Raw genomic sequence first — 19004 nt, forward strand, 5'->3', positions numbered from 1 at the left:
AAAAGTCCTGTGGAAAATTGATATACAGAGAGATCTGGGTGTTCAGGTCCCATTGTTCCCTGAAGGTGGCAACGCAGGTCAATACAGTGGTAAGAAGGCATATGGCATGCTTTCCTTCATCAGACGAGGTATTGAGTACAGTAGTTGGCAGGTCATGTTACAGTTGTATAAGACTTTGGTTCGGCCACATTTGGAGTACTGCGTACAGTTCTGGTCACCACATTACCGAAAGGATGTAGATGCTTTGGAGAGGGTGCAGAGGAGATTCACCAGGATGCTGCCTAGTATGGAGGGTGCTAGCTATGAAGAAAGGTTGAGTAGATTAGGATTATTTTCATTAGAAAGACGGAGATTGAGGGGGGGACCTGATTGAGGCCTATAAAATCATGAGGGGTATAGACAAGGTGGACAGCAAGAAGCTTTTTCGCCCAGAGTGGGGGACTCAATTACTAGGAGTAATGAGTTCAAAGTGAGAGGAGGAAAGTTCTTCACGTAGAGGGTGGTGGGTGCCTGGAACGTGTTGCCAGTGGAGGTGGTAGACGCAGACACGTTAGCGTCTTTTAAGATGTATCTGGACAGGTACACGGATGGGCAGGGAACAAAGGGATACAGACCCTTAGAAAATAGATGACAGGTTTAGACAGAGGATTTCGATCGGCACAGGCTTGGAGGGTCGAAGGGCCTGCTCCTGTGCTGTAATTGTCTGTTTTTTGTTTGTCCTAAAAGTGCAACTCCTTATTCTAAGTAATGACCTCTGGTCCTACACTGTCCCACAAGGGGAAACAACTTCTGTATATGTCCTGTCAAATCCCCTAAGACACTCATACTTTTCAAGGAAGTCACCTCTCATTCTTCTGAATTCCACTGGGTATAGGCCCAACCTATTCAACGACTCCTCATGTGTCAGTCCCTCCATACCTGGAATCAGCCTATTGAATCTCTTGTGGACTATCTCCAATGCCAGTATATCTTTCCTTAGGTAAAGAGTCCAAAACTGTTCACAGTATTCCAACGCGGTCTGACTGGTTTTAGCAAACTGTCTTTCTTTTATACTTCATTTCCTTTGCCTTCCCAATTACCCATTGAACTTGGATACTAGCTTTTTGAGATTCATGGGTGAGGACTCCCAAATTCTTCTGTCTTGTACATTTCTGCAGGCTTTCTCCAATTAAAAAGCATTCAGTTCCTTTATTCTTCCTGCCAAAGTACATAATCTCCATCTTCCCACATTATATTCCATCTGCCAAGATTTGCCCACTTGTTTAACACGTCCATATCTTCCTGTAGACTCTATCATCCTCAACACTTGCCTTCTCACCCATTTTTTTAAACCCACAAACATGGCTATAGAACGTTCACTTTTCTTAGCCAAGTCGCTAATATCTATTGCAAATAATAACTGCTCCAACACTACATCACTCAGCTTATGAAGGGCGAGAAAGGAAAACCAGAGAATGACAGACTGGTCAGACTAAAACTGTTGTGGGGAAATTTTTGAACCCTATAATCAAAGATAGAATAACTGAACACCTTGATAGTTTTCAGTTAATCAAGGAGAGCCAGCATGCATTCATGACAGGTAGGTCATACCTGACAAACCTCAATGAACTTTTTGAAGAGGTGACTAAGGTAGTGGACAGACGTATGTTGTTTATAATGGACTTCCAGAGGGATTTGATAAAGTCCCAAATAAGACATGTTTAACTAAAGCAGAAGCCAGTGGAATTGACAGCAAATTACTGATATGGCTGGGAAATTGGTTGAGTGACAGATGACAGAAGTAGGGATAATGGACTGGTAGTCAAATTGGCAACGTAACCAGTGGTGTCCCAAAAGGATCTGTGTTAGAGCCTCAGTTGCTCACATTGTTTATTAACAACTTAAATAATGGCATATAAAGCCAGATAACCAAATTTTCTGATGTCATAAAGTTGGGCAGCATTTTAGACAGTGTAGACAAAAGCACAAAATTGCAGAGAAATATGGATTGCCTGAGTGAATGGGCAAATCTGTGGCAAATGAAGTTCAATGTAAGCAAGTGTGAGGTTATCGATGTTGGGCCAAAAAAGGATAGAACACGATACTTTCTAGATGGTATGAAGTTAATGTAGTGAATGTACAAAGAGACTTGGGCGTTCATGTATATAGATCTTAAAAATGTCACAAACAGTTGCACACCATAATTAAAAAACATAGTGAAATGCTGACTTTTATATCTGGAGAACTGGGAGTGTAAGGACACAGAAGTTATGTTGCAGTTAGACAAAATTCATGTCATATCCCACTTGAAGTACTGAGAGCAGATCTGGGCACTACACCTTAGGAAGATTGTGTCTGCCTTGGGGGGTAAAGTAGATTTATAATAATGATACCTGCATGTCAAGGGTTAAGTTATGATTATATGAATTAGGCCTATTTTATCAAGAATTTAGAAGGTTTGAGGCAATCTGATGAAAGTCTTCAAAATATTAACAGGAAAAGAGAGGGTAGATGAAGATAAACTATCTGTACTGTGTAGAGGTTCTAACATTTGGGGCATAACCTAAGAATTTGGGCCAGACAGCTCAGGGAGCACATCAGGAAGCACTTCCAAACAGAAAGAGTGGTAAATGTTTGGAATGTGCTTCCACAAACAGCAGTGGAAGCTGCATCCATTGCTAATTTTAAATATGAGATAGATCTATTTTTGTTAGGCAAAGGTATTAAGAGTCAAGGGCTGATATATTAGTGTTAGGCCTCAGATTGGCCATGGTCTCAATGAATGACGGAATAGGTTCAATGGGCTGAATGGCCTACTCCTTTTTCTATGTTCCCATCTACTAGTCTCTGGGGCACTCCATTAGTTGTTGGTTGCCATCCTGAAAATGCCCCCCTTATCCCAAATCTCCCTTTTCTATTAGTTAGGCAATCCCTTATCCATGCTACTCCGTGGTACCTCATCAAAATCTGAAAATCCAAATATATGACATGCTTTGCTTTCCCTCTTACCTCCTCAAAGAATTCTTGTAAATTTGTCAGGGATGATTTCCCCTTCCTGAAATGATGTTGACACTGCTCGACTTGTCCATACATAACAGTACACATTCAAATAATACCCTTCCCTGACACACATATGTTTACGTTTTGAAAGACATCATCTTTGGGATGAGGCCATCCCTGGCGAGATATAGTTTTTATTGTCCATTGGTAGTTTAACGCTGTTAATTGGCTTTGGTAGGTCATTTCAGAGGACAGTTAAGAGCCAAATATGTTTGTACAGGCCTTGAGTTGCTTGAAAGCCAGACTGGATAAAATGTGCATTATCTGGGTTATTCACTTAGACCTCTGGTGACAGAGCTGCTGGATCCTGCAGGAGGAATCATGCCGTGACTAGGAATGGGACATTTAGCTGATTTTCTTCCCCATTCTTGTGCAGTAGAGTCAGAGACGTACAGCACAGAAACAGACCCTTCAGTCCAACTCATCCATGCCAGATATCCTAAATAAATCTAGACCCATTTGCCAGCATTTAGCCTATCCTTGTTCATATATACATCCAGACGCCTCTTAAATGTTGTAACTGAACCAGTCTCCACTTCCTCTGGCAGCTCATTCCATACATGCAGCACCCTCTGCATGAAAATGTTGCCCCTTACATCACTTTAAATTTTTCCCGTCACCTTAAACCTATGCCCTTTAGCTTTGGACTCCCCCTTCCCTGGGGAAAAGGCCTTTACTATTTCACCCCATTCATGCCCCTCATGATTTTATGAACATGAAGAAGTCTCCAATTCTCCAGGGAAAATAGCTCCAGCCTCTTCCTATAGCTTAAACCCTCCAACCATGGCAACATCCTTGTAAAGGTTTTCTGAAACCTTTCAAATTTAACAACATCTTTCCTGAAGCAGTGAGACCAGAATTGAACACAATATTCCAAACATGATCTACCCAATGCCTTGTACAGCTTTAACATGACCTCCCAACTCCTATACTCAATGCACTGACCAATAAAGCAAACATACAAAACGCCTGTTTCACCATCCTGTCAACCTGCACTCCACTTTTAAAGAACCATGAACCTGCACCCTAGGTCTCTTCCTTGGTTCTGAGAAAAGGTCACCAGATCCGAATTGTTAACTATTTTCTTCACAGATGAGGCCAGAACTGCTGAGTTTTTCCAGCAACTTTGTTTTTGTCCCTAGGTCTCTTCATTTAGCAACACTCCCCAGGACCTTACCATGAAACATATAAGTCCTGGTCTTATTTGCCCTACCAAAATGCAACACCTCACAATTATCTAAATTAAACTCCATCTGCCACTCCTCCCAATTGCCAATCTGATCAAGGTCCCCTTGTACTCTGAGGTAACCTTCTCTGCTGTCCACAATACTACTTATTGTGGTGTCACAAGCTTCCCACAAAGTTCTAGGGTACACCTGATCGGGTCCCGGGGATTTATCCACCTTTGTGCATTTTAAGATGTCCAGCACCACCTCCTCTGTAATATGGACACTTTTCAAGAAATCACTATTTATTTCTCCAAGTTCTCTACTTTCCATACTCTTCTCCACAGTAAACACTAATGTAAATACTCATTTAATATCTCACCCATCTCCTGGAATTCCACATATAGGCAGCCTCTCCCTAGTCCTTTGTCCTTAACATATTTGAATACTCCTTAACACTATTTGCCAAGGTTGTCTCATGTCCCTTTTTGCCCTCCTGATTTCCCCCGAGTATTCTACTACTCCTCTAGTACAGACATTAATTCAAGTGCAACAAATTCTGCCATATCTGAGTATAGACTTGAATTTGAACCAGAGCCTTGCAAGGTTTTAATGCTCAGTATCACAGTGGTAATGTTACTGCTGATTACTTTATCGAATTTTTCACTCACCGGCCACATCTGCCATTTCGATATTACCCAAGCTTTTCAATGTGTGGATCACACGTGGAGGAGCAGCCTGTTTGCGTGCATTCTCCCATGGAAATGGGGAGCTGCAATTACAAATTACAGAAAATAGCAATGGATGAAGGCTTCCAATGAATGTGGTACACGAGAACATGGATTATACACTTGTCAAGTCATAGTGGGGAAAAGAGGAAGCTGAGGCCTTTGATGGGTGAAGAATAAACAGGAGGTATTAGAAAGATGCGCTTTACTTCAAGATAATAAGTCATCAGGATTGGATAAGATGCATCAATAGACACTAAGAGAAGGCAGGCTGGATCTAGTCATTCTCCTTGGATTCAGGAGTGCTGCCAGAAGACTGAAGAACTGCAAATGTTACACCCTTTTTGTAAGTGGAGTATGGATAGGTTCAGCAGCCACAAGTCAATTAGTTTAACCTTGGTAGTGGAGAAGCTTTTAGAAGTGATAACTTGGGAGAAGATTCAGTCAATTGGCTAAATGCAGACTAGTGAAGGAAAGTTATATTTCAAAATCTATTTGAGTTATTTGATTAGATAAAAGAGAGTAGAGAGCACTAACGTGATTGATGTGACACATTAGATCTTCCTAAAGGCATCAGATAAAATTCCACACTAGATACCAATGGGCAAAGTCAGAGCTCATGGAATAATAGAGACAGTAGCATCATAGATGTGACTTTTTCTTTCACTCGTGGAATCTGGATGTCACTGGAAGGCCAGCATTTATTGCCTGACACTAGTTGTCCTTGTGAAGGTGGTGGCGAACTGTTTTCTTGAAGTGCTGCAGCCCATGTGCTGTAGGTAAACACACAGAGAGGGAATTCCAGGAACTTGATCCAGAGTCACTGAAAGAATGGCAATATAATGCCAAGGCAGGATGGTGAGTGGCTTGGAGGGTAAGTTGCAGATGGTGGTGTCCCCATGTATCAGCTATCCTCATCTAGATAGAAGTGGTCATGGGTTTGAAAGGTGCTATCTATGGATCTTTGGTGAATTTCTGCAGTGCATCTTGTAGCTGGAACACACCACTACTGCGAGTGAGGGAGTGGATGTGGTGCCAATCAAGTGGGCTGCTTTGGCATTGAGTGTTGTTGGAGCTGAACCCATCCAGGCAAGTGCAGAGTACTCCATCACACTCCTTACTTGTGCCTTGTGAATTATGGACAAACACTGGGGAGTCAGGAGGTGAAATGCTCGTTGCCTGTTACCTGCTTTTGTAGGCACTGTTTATGTGGCCAGTCCGGTTGAGTTTCTGGTCAATGGTAATCTTAAGGATGATGGTAATAGGGGATTTAGTGATGACAAAAGGGTCAATGGTTAGATTGTCACTTAATGAAGATGGTCATTGCCTAGCATTTGTGTGGTCGAATGTTACTTGCCACTTCTCAGCCCAAGCATGGATATTTAAAGTTTTTTAAGGAGATTTGTAGCTCGCATTGCAGAGAAGGGTGCAGACTTGCTTGCCTAGCCGGTACGTTTGATTGCAGATGTTTCGCACCCTGCTATGTTACACCATCAGCGTGTGGTGAAGCATTGGTGTTCTGTCCTGCTTGTTTTTATTTTTCACTGAAAAACAGAACCAGAAGTAATACCAACCACCCCAGCCAGGTTTATAAATAACAAGCGGGACAGAATACCAACACTTCACCAAAGGTGCACTGGTGATGTTACCTAGCAAGGTGACAAAATGTCTGCAGACAAACTGGCTCAGCAAGCAAGTCTACAGCCTCAAGCCTGGATGTTGTCCGGATCTTGCTGTATTTGAGCACTGGCAGTTCCAGTATCCAAGTCATCGTAAATGGTGCTGAATGTTGCACAATCAGCGAACAACCCCACTTCTGACCTTACGATGGTGAGAAGGTCATTGATGAAGCAGTTGAAGATGGTTGAGCTAAGAACACCACCCTGAGGAACTCAAGCAGTGATGTCGTGCAGCTGAGTTGCCTGATCTTTGATAACCACGACCATCTTCCTTTGTGCCAGGTATGACTCTAGCCAATGGAAAGCTACCCCTTGATACCCATTGATTCCAGTTTTGGTAGGACTCCGATGCCACACTTGGTTAAATACAGCTTTAAAGTCAAGGCTGTCACTCTCAGCTCACCTCTGGAATTCAGCTCTTTTGTCCCTGTTTGATCCAAGGCTATAATGAGGTCACGAGCTGAATGGCCCTTGCGGAACCTAAACTGGGCGTCAGTGAGCAGGTTGTTGCTGAAATGGTGCTCCATCACCTTACTGATGATCAGGAGTAGACTGATGGGGATTGGTTAAGTGTAAGTAGAGTATGTTTGTTTTTCAGACTGAAGAAAGGCTTATAATGATGCTCCCCAGTGCTGTGTGTCAAGGCCATTGCTCCTCTCGATATATACAAATGACAAACTTTGCTGTACAGAACATGATTTTAAAATTTGGGAGTGATATTTAACTCGAAAGCATCATGAATTATGAGCGATAATGTTAAACTTCAAGAAGATGTGAATGGTTACAGAATAAATAGACAAAGGACAAATGAAATTTAATGCAGAGATCTGAAATGACTATCTCGGGACAGACAATATGAACTAATGTGTGCAATTTTAAAACAGAGCAGGGTCAGAGGTCTCAAGGTACAAACATACACAAATCATTGAAAGTGGAAGAACAGGTTAAGAAAGCAGTTAATAAAGCATATGGACATTGGAAATAGTGACAGAATACAAATGCAAGGAAGACACAATAAAATAGTGATTTGGTTTCAATCCGAGTGTTGCCTCCAATTCTGGATACAACACATAAGGAAGGATGTGAAGGCTTCAGAGATGGTGCCGACAGGTTCACAAAACAGTTCCAGAAATGGGAAAGAGGGAAAAATGTGACACCACCCACGCCCTCCACCTCCTCCAGGACTTCCAATTCCCTGGCCCCGAACACCTCATCTTCACCATGGACGTCCAGTCCCTATAAACCTGCATTCCGCATGCAGATGGCCTCAAGGCCCTCCGCTTCTTCCTGTCCCGCAGGCCCGACCAATCCCCCTCCACCGACACCCTCATCCGCCTAGCTGAACTCGTCCTCACCCTCAACAACTTCTCTTTTGACTCCTCCCACTTCCTACAGACTATGGGGGTGGCCATGGGCACCTGCATGGGCCCCAGCTATGCCTGCCTCTTTGTAGGTTACGTGGAACAGTCCATCTTCCGCACCTACACAGGCCCCAAACCCCACCTCTTCCTCCGGTACATTGATGACTGTATCGGCGCCGCCTCTTGCTCCCCAGAGGAGCTCGAACAGTTCATCCACTTCACCAACACCTTCCACCCCAACCTTCAGTTCACCTGGGCCATCTCCAGCACATCCCTCACCTTCCTGGACCTCTCAGTCTCCATCTCAGGCAACCAGCTTGTAACTGATGTCCATTTCAAGCCCACCGACTCCCATAGCTACCTAGAATACACCTCCTCCCACCCACCCTCCTGCAAAAATTCCATCCCCTATTCCCAATTCCTCCACCTCCGCCGCATCTGCTCCCACGATAAGACATTCCACTCCCGCACATCCCAGATGTCCAAGTTCTTCAAGGACCGCAACTTTCCCCCCACAGTGATCGAGAACGCCCTTGACCACATCTCCTGTATTTCCCGCAACACATCCCTCACACCCCGCCCCCGCCACAACCGCCCAAAGAGGATCCCCCTCGTTCTCACACACCACCCTACCAACCTCCGGATACAACGCATCATCCCCGACACTTCCGCCATTTACAATCCGACCCCACCACCCACGACATTTTTCCATGCCCACCCCTGTCTGCTTTCTGGAGAGACCACTCTCTCTGTGACTCCCTTGTTCGCTCCACACTGCCCTCCAACCCCACCACACCCGGCACCTTCCTCTGCAACCGCAGGAAATGCTACACTTGCCCCCACACCTCCTCCCTCACCCCTATCCCAGGCCCCAAGATGACATTCCACATTAAGCAGAGGTTCACCTGCACATCTGCCAATGTGGTATACTGCATCCACTGTACACGGTGTGGCTTCCTCTACATTGGGGAAAGCAAGCGGAGGCTTGGAGACCGCTTTGCAGAACACCTCCGCTCAGTTTGCAACAAACAACTGCACCTCCCAGTCGCAAACCATTTCCACTCCCCCTCCCATTCTTTCGATGACATGTCCATCATGGGCTTCCTGCAGTGCCACAATGATGCCACCCGAAGGTTGCAGGAACAGCAACTCATATTCCGCTTGGGAACCCTGCAGCCTAATGGTATCAATGTGGACTTCACCAGTTTCAAAACTTCCCTTCCCCAACTGCATCCCACAACCAGCCCAGTTCGTCTCCTCCCCCCACTGCACCACACAACCAGCCCAGCTCTTCCCCTCCACCCACTGCATCCCAAAACCAGTTCAACCTGTCTCTGCCTCCCTAACCTGTTCCTCCTCTCACCCATCCCTTCCTCCCACCCCAAGCCTCACCCCCATCTACCTACTAACCTCATCCCACCTCCTTGACCTGTCCGTCTTCCCTGGACTGACCTATCCCCTCCCTACCTCCCCACCTATACTCTCTCCACCTATCTTCTTTTCTCTCCATCTTCGGTCCGCCTCCCCCTCTCTCCCTATTTATTCCAGAGCCCTCACCCCATCCCCCTCTCTGATGAAGGGTCTAGGCCCGAAACGTCAGCTTTTGTGCTCCTGAGATGCTGCTTGGCCTGCTGTGTTCATCCAGCCTCACATTTTATTATCCAGAAATGGGAAACTTCAGTTTTCTGGATAGCTGGAGAAATTGGGACTGTTCTTTTTGGAGAAAAGTTGATTGAGAAGAGATATGATTAAAATGGTCAAAATCATGAGGGTCTGGACAAAGTAAATCAGGAGAAACTATTTCCACTGGTGCAAAGTTGAGAATCAAAGGTCATTAACTGATAAAAATAGCAATGACAGCATGAGGGAAAACCTTTTCTGCATTGTTAGAAGCCAGAATGCACTGCCTACCAGCGTGGCGTGAACAATTTCAATGATGGCTTTCAAAGCACATCTGAAATGGAAATATACTCAGTGCCTGAGGGAAAAGGCAGAGGAGTGATACCAGGTGAATTGTTCTTGCATTCAGACTGCACGGACTGTGGGCTGAATGGCCTCTTGCATGCTGTCTTTGAGTCTTGTCTTTTGTCTTTGAGTCGACTGTGACAGGTGATAAACGACATACAGACATGCGCACACAGAACCATAACTGGTTTAAAACTGTGCCAGTTTATGAACAAAGCCTGAGGTAGAGATTATTTCACACCACTGTTTCCAAGAATAAAGTGTCAAGTAGCTCTGAAGATGTCCCACCTACCTAGTGTCCCTAGATTCCACAGCATTAATCTCAGTTGCAGGTTCCTTTACCATGGCAATTACGGATGGCTCATGTGCACCAGGTGATCCACTCTTTTTACTACAACAAGGAAACATTTCAATAACTCAACAGGGACAGGAAATCCAGCACCTTTCTTAGATTGAGCAATTACACATTACAACTACACATGCAGGAGTGGGCATTAGACACTATCAGGCAGGCATCATGCTTCAACAGTGAGTCTCATCAAACAGCTTACTAAGACCATTAGACATAGCAGCAGAACTAGCTAGGCCATTCGGTCCATCAGGTCTGCTCTGCCATATAATTACATCATCACTGATCTGATAATTCTCAAGTCCACTTTGGGGCTTTTTTCCCTTAGTCTTCTATTCTGTTACTGATTAAAAATTTAACAATCTGACTCAAGAATACTTAACCCTCCAGCCTTGATAGCCCTCTGCCATAAAGAATTCCACAGATTCACTATCCTCAGAGAAGAAATTGCTCCTCATCTCTGTCTTAATCTCAAGAGTGAAAGGTTGTCAATTGATGACCTCATTTTCTCAATTTATGCTCCATCTGTCAAAATTTTTCAGCACTAATGACTTTCCAGTTAGCCCAAGACAAATGAACACAGACCAGCAAAACTGGGTCTGTATTCTGTAGAGTTTTGAACAATAACAGCCAATCTCATTGAAACATACTTAATACTTATGAGCATAGACAGAGTAGCTTCAGGCAAGATGTTTTTCCTGGCTTGAAGAATGGAGAAAGTATTTCGCACGTGAGGTGACAAGTGTTTTTTTTAAAATCAAAAGTCCAATACTCTTTGTAATTAGCTTCACCAGAGGACCACGGAAGCTTAGTCATCAAGTATATTTAGAGACTGACAAACTTCTAAATACCAATTACTTCAAGCATGAGGGGGAAGAAGGCATTGAAATGAATGATCGGCCATCAAAGAATCCCTCCAGGGCAGAAAGAGACAATTCGCCCCAAATAGTCTGCACCGACCCAATCCTTATAACTTCGTATTTAACCCATCTGCACTGGATACCATAGAACAACTTAGCATGGCCAATCCACCCAATCAGTGGATTGGAAAACAAAGCACCTGGCAGAAACCCATGCAGACACAGGGAGAATGTGTAAATCCCGTACAGACAATTGCCCCAGACTGGAATGGAACCTGGATCTCTGGCGCTGTGAGGCAGCAGAGAGCCACCATGCCACCCATCATATTGAATTGCAGGGTAGGTTTGATGAGCTGAATGGCTCAATCCTGTTCCTGTGTTCCTAAACCAGTTCCTTACCATGAGCCTGTCGCCACATCAATTTCATTACTTGATGCCAGTGCATGTGATTCTGTGGTTTGAGACTTTTTTCGAGCTAATGCCTCCTTCAGCCAATCGTCTTCTTCCGCACCAGAGAAGTTTGTTTTTGATGTGGATGGTGCAGATCTGACCAGTGCGTTGTCATTCGGTTTTGATGTAGTTGGGGGACGGTCAGCTGAGTAAGGCCTCTTGCTCTGGTTGTGACTGGCTGGAAGATTTGAATCAGACTTTGCTTTGTAGAACATTCCTTTCTGCCCATCTTTGATTGGCACTTGATTATCTAGATCTGGAGTGACATCATCTTTCAGCCCCAGCCAATCGGCAGCCCCTTTGCTTCCACGGGCTGATGTTGGGGTTGTTTGTGTCGGTGTGATCTCTTTGGACTTCTGATCAATAACTGAATTTTGATCACCATCAGGGCTAAATCTGCAGGAGAAAGATCAGTTCAAAGAAAACAAAGTCATTCAAATACACCACAACCATCGCAAGAAAAAAAAATCACAGCACAATGCAGCTTCACTGTACAACACTCACTCTACTAAACCAAATATACCTTGTGTGTGGCAACAGTGAGATTCTTCCTCACATGAAGGATGAAAAGAGCCTGTGGTACCAATCAAGAACAAGGCTTGACATGAGGGACAAGCTGGAGCTGATCTTATGACTACCATTTCAACTGACATGTTTTAAAATTACAGGGTCTCACCCTTCTTGGATGATGGCTTATTTATGTCTGAATGAATGGCCCTGGCTTTTAAGCTGGCTGAAACAAATTTCAATGCAGCAAACAACTGTCTGGAGTGTGCTGCAAGCCGAGCCAATTTTTTTGTTTAAAAACTGAAAGAACTGCAGATGCTGTAAATCAGGAACAAAAACAGAAATTGTTGGAAAAGCTCAGCAGATCTGGCAGCATCTGTGAAGAAAAAAGTCAGAGTTTAATATTAAAGGTTTGGTGACCCTTCCTCAGATCTGGCTCAAAAATTTATTTTTGTTTAACTGGCTCACAGTGACAATCTGCTGCAGAACAGCAGACTAGTGCACTTAATTTGATAGGAACAATCAACATTCTTTTCAGGTTGTCAGGGGAATGAGGTACCTCACTGACTGACGTCTGGACTGACGATCTTCTGGGGTTGTGGCCACCGTGGGCTGGTAGGAACCAAAGGTGAAGTCATCCTGTAAGTCTTCTTTTTCTAAGCAAGAGCCAAAAAGATAATCAATTACTGACTGCCATCAAATTAAAAGACACTGCTCAGCACCTCATATTTAACTGGAGCTTCTCCCCACTTCTTTTAAACATTTTCTCTTCTAGTAAGTAACTCAGTCGCAAAAAACTCCCCACCGAAGACTACCACTACTTTACAGAGTCATTAGGACAGACCTGACCTTCACAATCTGGAGACAAATCACAAGGGTAGCTGATGAGGAAAACTACGCTGAAATGAAGCAATAAATGTGACATTTTCCATCAGGTTTGTACATTGCACATATGGATTTTCAAAAGGAATTTGATAAAGTATTGGGTTTACTCACAAAATTCAAGGTAAAAGGCATGGATACAAAATTAGTTTACATTTGTGAAAACAGGAAATTGCTGCTTTGGGATCTGGGATTCCCTAAAATACAGTCTTGAGTTGCTGGATCTGTTCAAAGTTTGTCACATTTAGCACAGTGATAGTGACAACATGATGGAGAGTTTTCTCAATGTGAAGGCAGGGCTTTGTCTCTACAAGGACTGTGTGGTGGTCACTCTTACCAATACTGACATGGACAAATGTATCTGCAGCCAGCTGAGTGCTGAAGCTGAGGTCAAGTACGTTTTGCCCTATTATTGGTTTCTTCTCCACCTACTGCAGAATCATTGTATCAACTGTCTTCATCAGAGTCCTACCAGCTTGATCAGCAGTACTGCTATCGAGCCAGTCTCAGTAGTGGACAATGAAATCCTCCACCCAGGTTGCATGCTGTGCCCTTGCCACCCTCAGTGCTTTTTCCAAGTGTTGTTCAACATGGAGGAGCACTGATTCATCAGCCAAGGAAGGACAGCACAGGATAATCAGCAGACATCCTTGTTCATGGTGCTATACAACTTCGTGGGGTCTGGAGTCAATGTTGAGAACAAGACAACTCCGTCCTAAATGTATTCTACTGTTCCGCCACTGGGGCAGGATGTATCCAGAGGTATTAATGGTGGTATCAGAGATATTGCCTGGAAGGTATGATTCCATGAGTTTGACTAGCGAGATGACTCTCCCACTTTTGGCACTAACCCCCAGATGTTAGAAAGGACGACTTTCAGGGGTTGATAGGGCTGTTTCTACGTCTTTTCAAGCGTTTAGATTGATGTCAGATAATCCGTCAGGTTTCATTTCTTCGTTGAGACTTCTTAGCGATTGATACAAGTGGCTTGCTTCCCTATTTCAGAAGGAAGTTGAGAGCCAATCACATTGCTGTGAATCTAGAGTCTTATGTAGGCCAAATCAGATGAAGATGGCAGATTTTCATCCTTGAAGGACATATTGAATCAGATGGGTTTTTCTCCCCCCAGCATGGCCTAGCGGTATTATCACTGGGCTGTTAATCCAGAGACACAGATAACATCTGGGGACCTGGGTTCAAATCCCACCAAAACAGATGGTGGAATCTGAATTCAATAAATACCTGGAATTAAGAACTTAATGCTGACCGTGAATCCATTGCTGAAAAACCCATCTGGTTCACACATGTCCTTTAGGAAAGGAAACTGCCATCCTTACCTGGCCTGGCCTACATGTGACTCCAGGTTCACAGCAATCTGCTGACTCTTAACTGCCCATTGGGCAATTAGGGATGGGCAATAAATGCTGCCTAACCAATGACGACCTCATTTCGTGAATGAATTAATAGAAACTAACAACAATGGTTTTATGCCCATCAGTGTATGGTTAATTCAGATATTTTATTGAGTTTAAATTCTACCTTCCACTGTAGCAGAATTCAAACTAAGGCCCCAGAGCATTAGTTGAGGTTCTGGATCAATAATATATTGATAATACCACAAGACCACTGCCTCCGCCATCTTCTCTGTCAAGCTAACAAGAAAATTATTCAAAAAGGCTTCCATTTCCTGAAATCATGCTGAGCATATCGTGTATGCTCTGGATGCACAAACTGTGACCAGGATTACCTTGTGTTTTTCTGTATTTTGGATCTAGTTTAAATTCTTTTCTTTCTCCAGTTGTAGGTCGTTCAAGGAGTTTCTTAGCTGTTCCCCTCCCCAATAGTTCATCCATCTTTGTGCGAGCAGGGCGTGGTGTCTCACTAACACAGAAGAGAGTCGAGTGAAATGAAAGCATGCAGGCTAAAATAAACTCAGTATAATCCTGTACTACAATAGCACATTCTTGACAGCTTTGGTCACTTAGAGACGTATGAGCCAAGAGTAGAAGTAGGCAAATTAGCCTTTGAGGCAGCTGCACTTTTCAATAAAATTTTAGTGGGTGAGGTCTTGTTGCAATAGTAAATGCCTTAACGGTGGGATCAGAGGTGAGCTGGACTTTCACTCAGAGATGGGACAACTGACTCAGTGGCCAGCCAATTAGCCAGCCAACTGAGCAAAGGGGATGAGAGGGGCAGAAGGTCTGGTCAGCACACATTCCTTGCAAGCTAGCTGTGTTATTCTACTTGTTTGAAAGGAGGATCTTGAACCGGAGCTGCTATCACGCCACACACGCGTGGATGCCAATCACTTATTGTCACTACATTCAAAAAGGGGGCACATGGCTCTACACAATCAGCCCCATTGCACCTCCCTGCAGGTTCCCCTCAGGCCATCCACAAACAGCAGTTTCTCTTTCCTGGTACATCAACATAAGCTCCTCCATCCCCCATCAACATGAGGTACCCCTCCACTCACCCCTAACCTGTAAACCACCATTCTCTATCACCATCACCTTTGACCGACCACCTGTTATCATCTGACTCTCCCAACCTAGCTTCTATCTGAAACATATTAAAACAGCCATTGCCTACGGACAAGCCCTACGCATACAGAGAATCTGTTCTGATGAGGAGGAACCAGACAGACACCTGAAGGTATTGAAGGACACCCTCATAGGAATGGGATACAATATTCAACTCAACAATCGCCAGTCCCAACAAGCCATAGTGAAGAACCATAATGACCTCCTCAGAAGACAGACACGGGATACGACCGATAGAGTACTCTTCATCGTCCAATACGTCCTGGGAGCGGAGAAACTACACCATGTTCTTCATAGACTTCAACACATCATCAATGACAATGAGCACCTCACCAAGATCTTCCCCATGCCTCCACTTCTCACCTTCAAACAACGGCCAAACCTTAAACAGACCATTGTTTGCAGCAAAATACCCAGCCTTCAGGACAACGTCGAACATAACACCACACAACGCTGTCATGGTAAACTCTGCAAGACATATCAGATCATCAACATGGACACTATCTTCACAAATGGGAACACCACGTGTACTGTAGCTACTCGTGTGACTCAGCCAACATTGTCTAACTTATACACTGCAGGCAAGGAATGTCCCAAGGCATGGTATATTGGCAAAACCGTGCAGATGCTGCGACAACGGATGAATGGACACCGCACAACAATCTCCAGACAGGGATGTTCTCTCCCAGTGGAGGAACACTTCAAACTCAAGGACATATGGCCTCAGATCTTCAGGTAAGCGTCCCCCAAGGCGAACTTTGGGATACACAACAACACAGAGTCACTGAGCAGAAGCTGAAAGCCAAGTTTGGTCCCCATGAGGGCAGGCTCATCTGGAATCTCGGGTTCATGACCCCACCACACTATACACTCTCATAGGCGCAGTCCCTCTCTCTTCCCACCTCCCTCACATGCACAATCACAGTCCCTCTCTCTTCCCCCGCCTCTCACACATGCACAGTCCCTCTCTCTTCCCCCGCCTCTCACACATGCACAGTCCCTCTCTCTTCCCCCGCCTCTCACACATGCACAGTCCCTCTCTCTTCCCCGCCTCTCACACACAGTCTCCCTCTCACCGCCTCCCACCCCCTATTCACTCTCCATCTCATACAACACACAAAACTTGTATTTGCAGATACATTTTACTTTGTGCAAAAAGCCCACAATTAATTGACAGTTAAAGTCGTGTTTTACAAATTCTTATTTTAGAAATAAAACCAGTCTGACTCCAAAGTCAAACACAAATAGATTCTAAACAAGGCCCCACACGTAACATGCAATGTCTGGCTTAAAACGTAGCTTCTTCTTTACATTGATAAACCTTTAGTTCTCTCAGGACCGTGACTTGAGAGGACTCTATGCATTTACATATGCAGATTAAAATCTTCTAACCAATTGAAGATTTAACCGTTTCTTAGGTTTGTTTAGTCCATCCTCATCAATGGTGTGAACCTTTGATCTTTTACTTATACATTGTTTGTCTAATCCTACCTCTCCAACATCTGACGAATGAATAGGGCTCCGAACAACTCACGTTTTCAAATAAACCTCACAGAATCCCTCCAGTGTAGAAGCAGGCCCTTCGGCCTAACAAGTCCACACCATCCTCAGAGCATCACACCCAGACCCATCCTCCTATAACCCACCTAATCTACACATCCCTGAGCACTATAGACAATTTAGCATGGCCAATCCACCTAGCCTGCTCATATCTGGACTGTGGGAGGAAACCGGAGCACCCGAAGGAAACCAACACAGACACGGGGGTGGGGGAGTAGGGGGGAGAAATGTGCAAACTCCATGCAGTCGCCCAAAGGTGCAATTGAACCTGGGTTCCTTGTGCTGTGAGGCAGCAGCGTTAACCACTGAGCTACCGTGCCTCCATTGGTGTCGAGTGATTTCTGACCTTATCTTCCCATTCCAACACCAGCACCTCCAATAACGGCTCCCAACCTCACCACTGACCTGCCCTCGCTCACCCTTGCCCGAAATACCTTTGGTACAGATTGATCCTCTGCCATCTTTTTCTCTCCTTTGGGCCTCACACAACTATTCCTAGGTCCACAGCTATCCAATTTCCTCCCTCAAAAAGCCATGTTGAACTCTTCTGGGCAGCTACTACCTGAACATATTGCAACAGTTCAGCCTCCTGTTCCCTGGAATAAAGTTCTCTGTAAAAGTAAAATCAATTCCTATTTGCTCTAAATCCACCAGAAAAACTACTCTTTGCCAGATGCACATCAACTTTAACCACTTATGAATCTGAAGGTACATATTTCTCATTTTCTGTCAAATCAATTGCAAAGGTTCAATTTAAACTGGCAGCCATGCATTTCAATGAGTATCCATGACACAATGTTAAAATCGATTCTCTTGGCTGCATGCCATTGGGCATCAAGACAGCCTTTAATCTGCTATCTAGCACTTCCCAAATTTCATCCCGTCATCAGGACCTCATGAAATATTAGAAATGTTTCACATTCTGCACAATTTTGCGATCCCACCATTTTGTTTTCTGATCTATGAACTTCACTAGATTCTGCCCAGTTCAGCGCTCACCTCAGAGTTAAAAGACTGAAAATATACAGCCACTTCTAGATTTAAGCACACAATCCAGGCCGATAGTCCATTACAGCAGAGGAGCTGTCTTTGAAGACACAGTAAATCAAGGCATTGTCTCAAATAATCATCAATTTAAAAATGTAATTAAACCAGGAATGCTGACAAAACTATCTCAAATTAATTAAATAATTCACAGGGAAAGTGTCATTCATGCCTTTGTCAGATATTAAACTGAACTTCATGAGAGGTGGAGTGGGACCTAAAATTATCCCTGCCAGTCGGTGGATGCATTCTTCAGCTCCCGCCCACATTTAGCCACTCTTGCAGAATGGAAGTTGGGCTAGCAGGGCAACCCTGCTACCGGGTAGGTGTGTGACAGTTTGTTTCGGGCTCAACTGAGCCCAGTTCAAGGGGGTCCACAGAGATGCCTCTGAGTCACTTCAGTTGCGGTCTGTCATTAGTAAGGGCCTGGCCACACACTATTGGAATAGTCAGGACCTCCGCAGCACACACTTACTCCTCCAGTTTTTGCTCTGCCTTGTGTATTTTTGGACTGTCACCAAATCCAAGTGCATCAATAAAATCATCTCCTTCATCGTCGAAGAACAATTCATCCTTCTTCTTTGATGTGGTTACAGTTGAAACAGAAGCAGAACTGGAGGGCGCTGTGAAAAACAAACAAATATTTGCAGGATTAGAAGAAATTTGGGAATGATGAACTTTCTAAACTCTCTGATCCCTTAGACCAAGCTCACCAGTAGCTAATATTGGATATTCTTTCTAACCAACCAGTCAGTCATCGCTTTACCAGCCTACAGCAATGCTGCATTAAACAGTCACAGACCAGTAAAGCCAGTCTAACACTTTAGGTACTGTACTCATTATGGCCCTAGGTGACAAGTCAACTAAAGAA

The 19004-nt window shown here is 44.3% G+C and overlaps 1 protein-coding gene across 4 annotated transcripts in view; it reads right to left on the minus strand.

The window, feature by feature from the left end:
* The window catches only part of LOC125463492 (fas-binding factor 1 homolog), a 100506-nt gene that overhangs the window by 45919 nt on the left and 35583 nt on the right, over positions 1-19004 (minus strand). For all 4 annotated transcript variants that reach the window (XM_048554788.2, XM_048554790.2, XM_059653827.1 and 1 more), the window contains 6 exons: positions 18609-18756; positions 14734-14867; positions 12664-12760; positions 11547-11993; positions 10231-10329; positions 4877-4977 (listed from right to left, as the gene is read on the minus strand). In XM_048554788.2, the coding sequence (XP_048410745.2) occupies positions 4877-4977; positions 10231-10329; positions 11547-11993; positions 12664-12760; positions 14734-14867; positions 18609-18756 (1026 nt within the window). The remainder of the gene's footprint in view (positions 1-4876; positions 4978-10230; positions 10330-11546; positions 11994-12663; positions 12761-14733; positions 14868-18608; positions 18757-19004) is intronic.

The sequence above is a fragment of the Stegostoma tigrinum genome, chromosome 22 (genome assembly GCF_030684315.1).
Source record: "Stegostoma tigrinum isolate sSteTig4 chromosome 22, sSteTig4.hap1, whole genome shotgun sequence".
Taxonomy (NCBI): domain Eukaryota; kingdom Metazoa; phylum Chordata; class Chondrichthyes; order Orectolobiformes; family Stegostomatidae; genus Stegostoma; species Stegostoma tigrinum.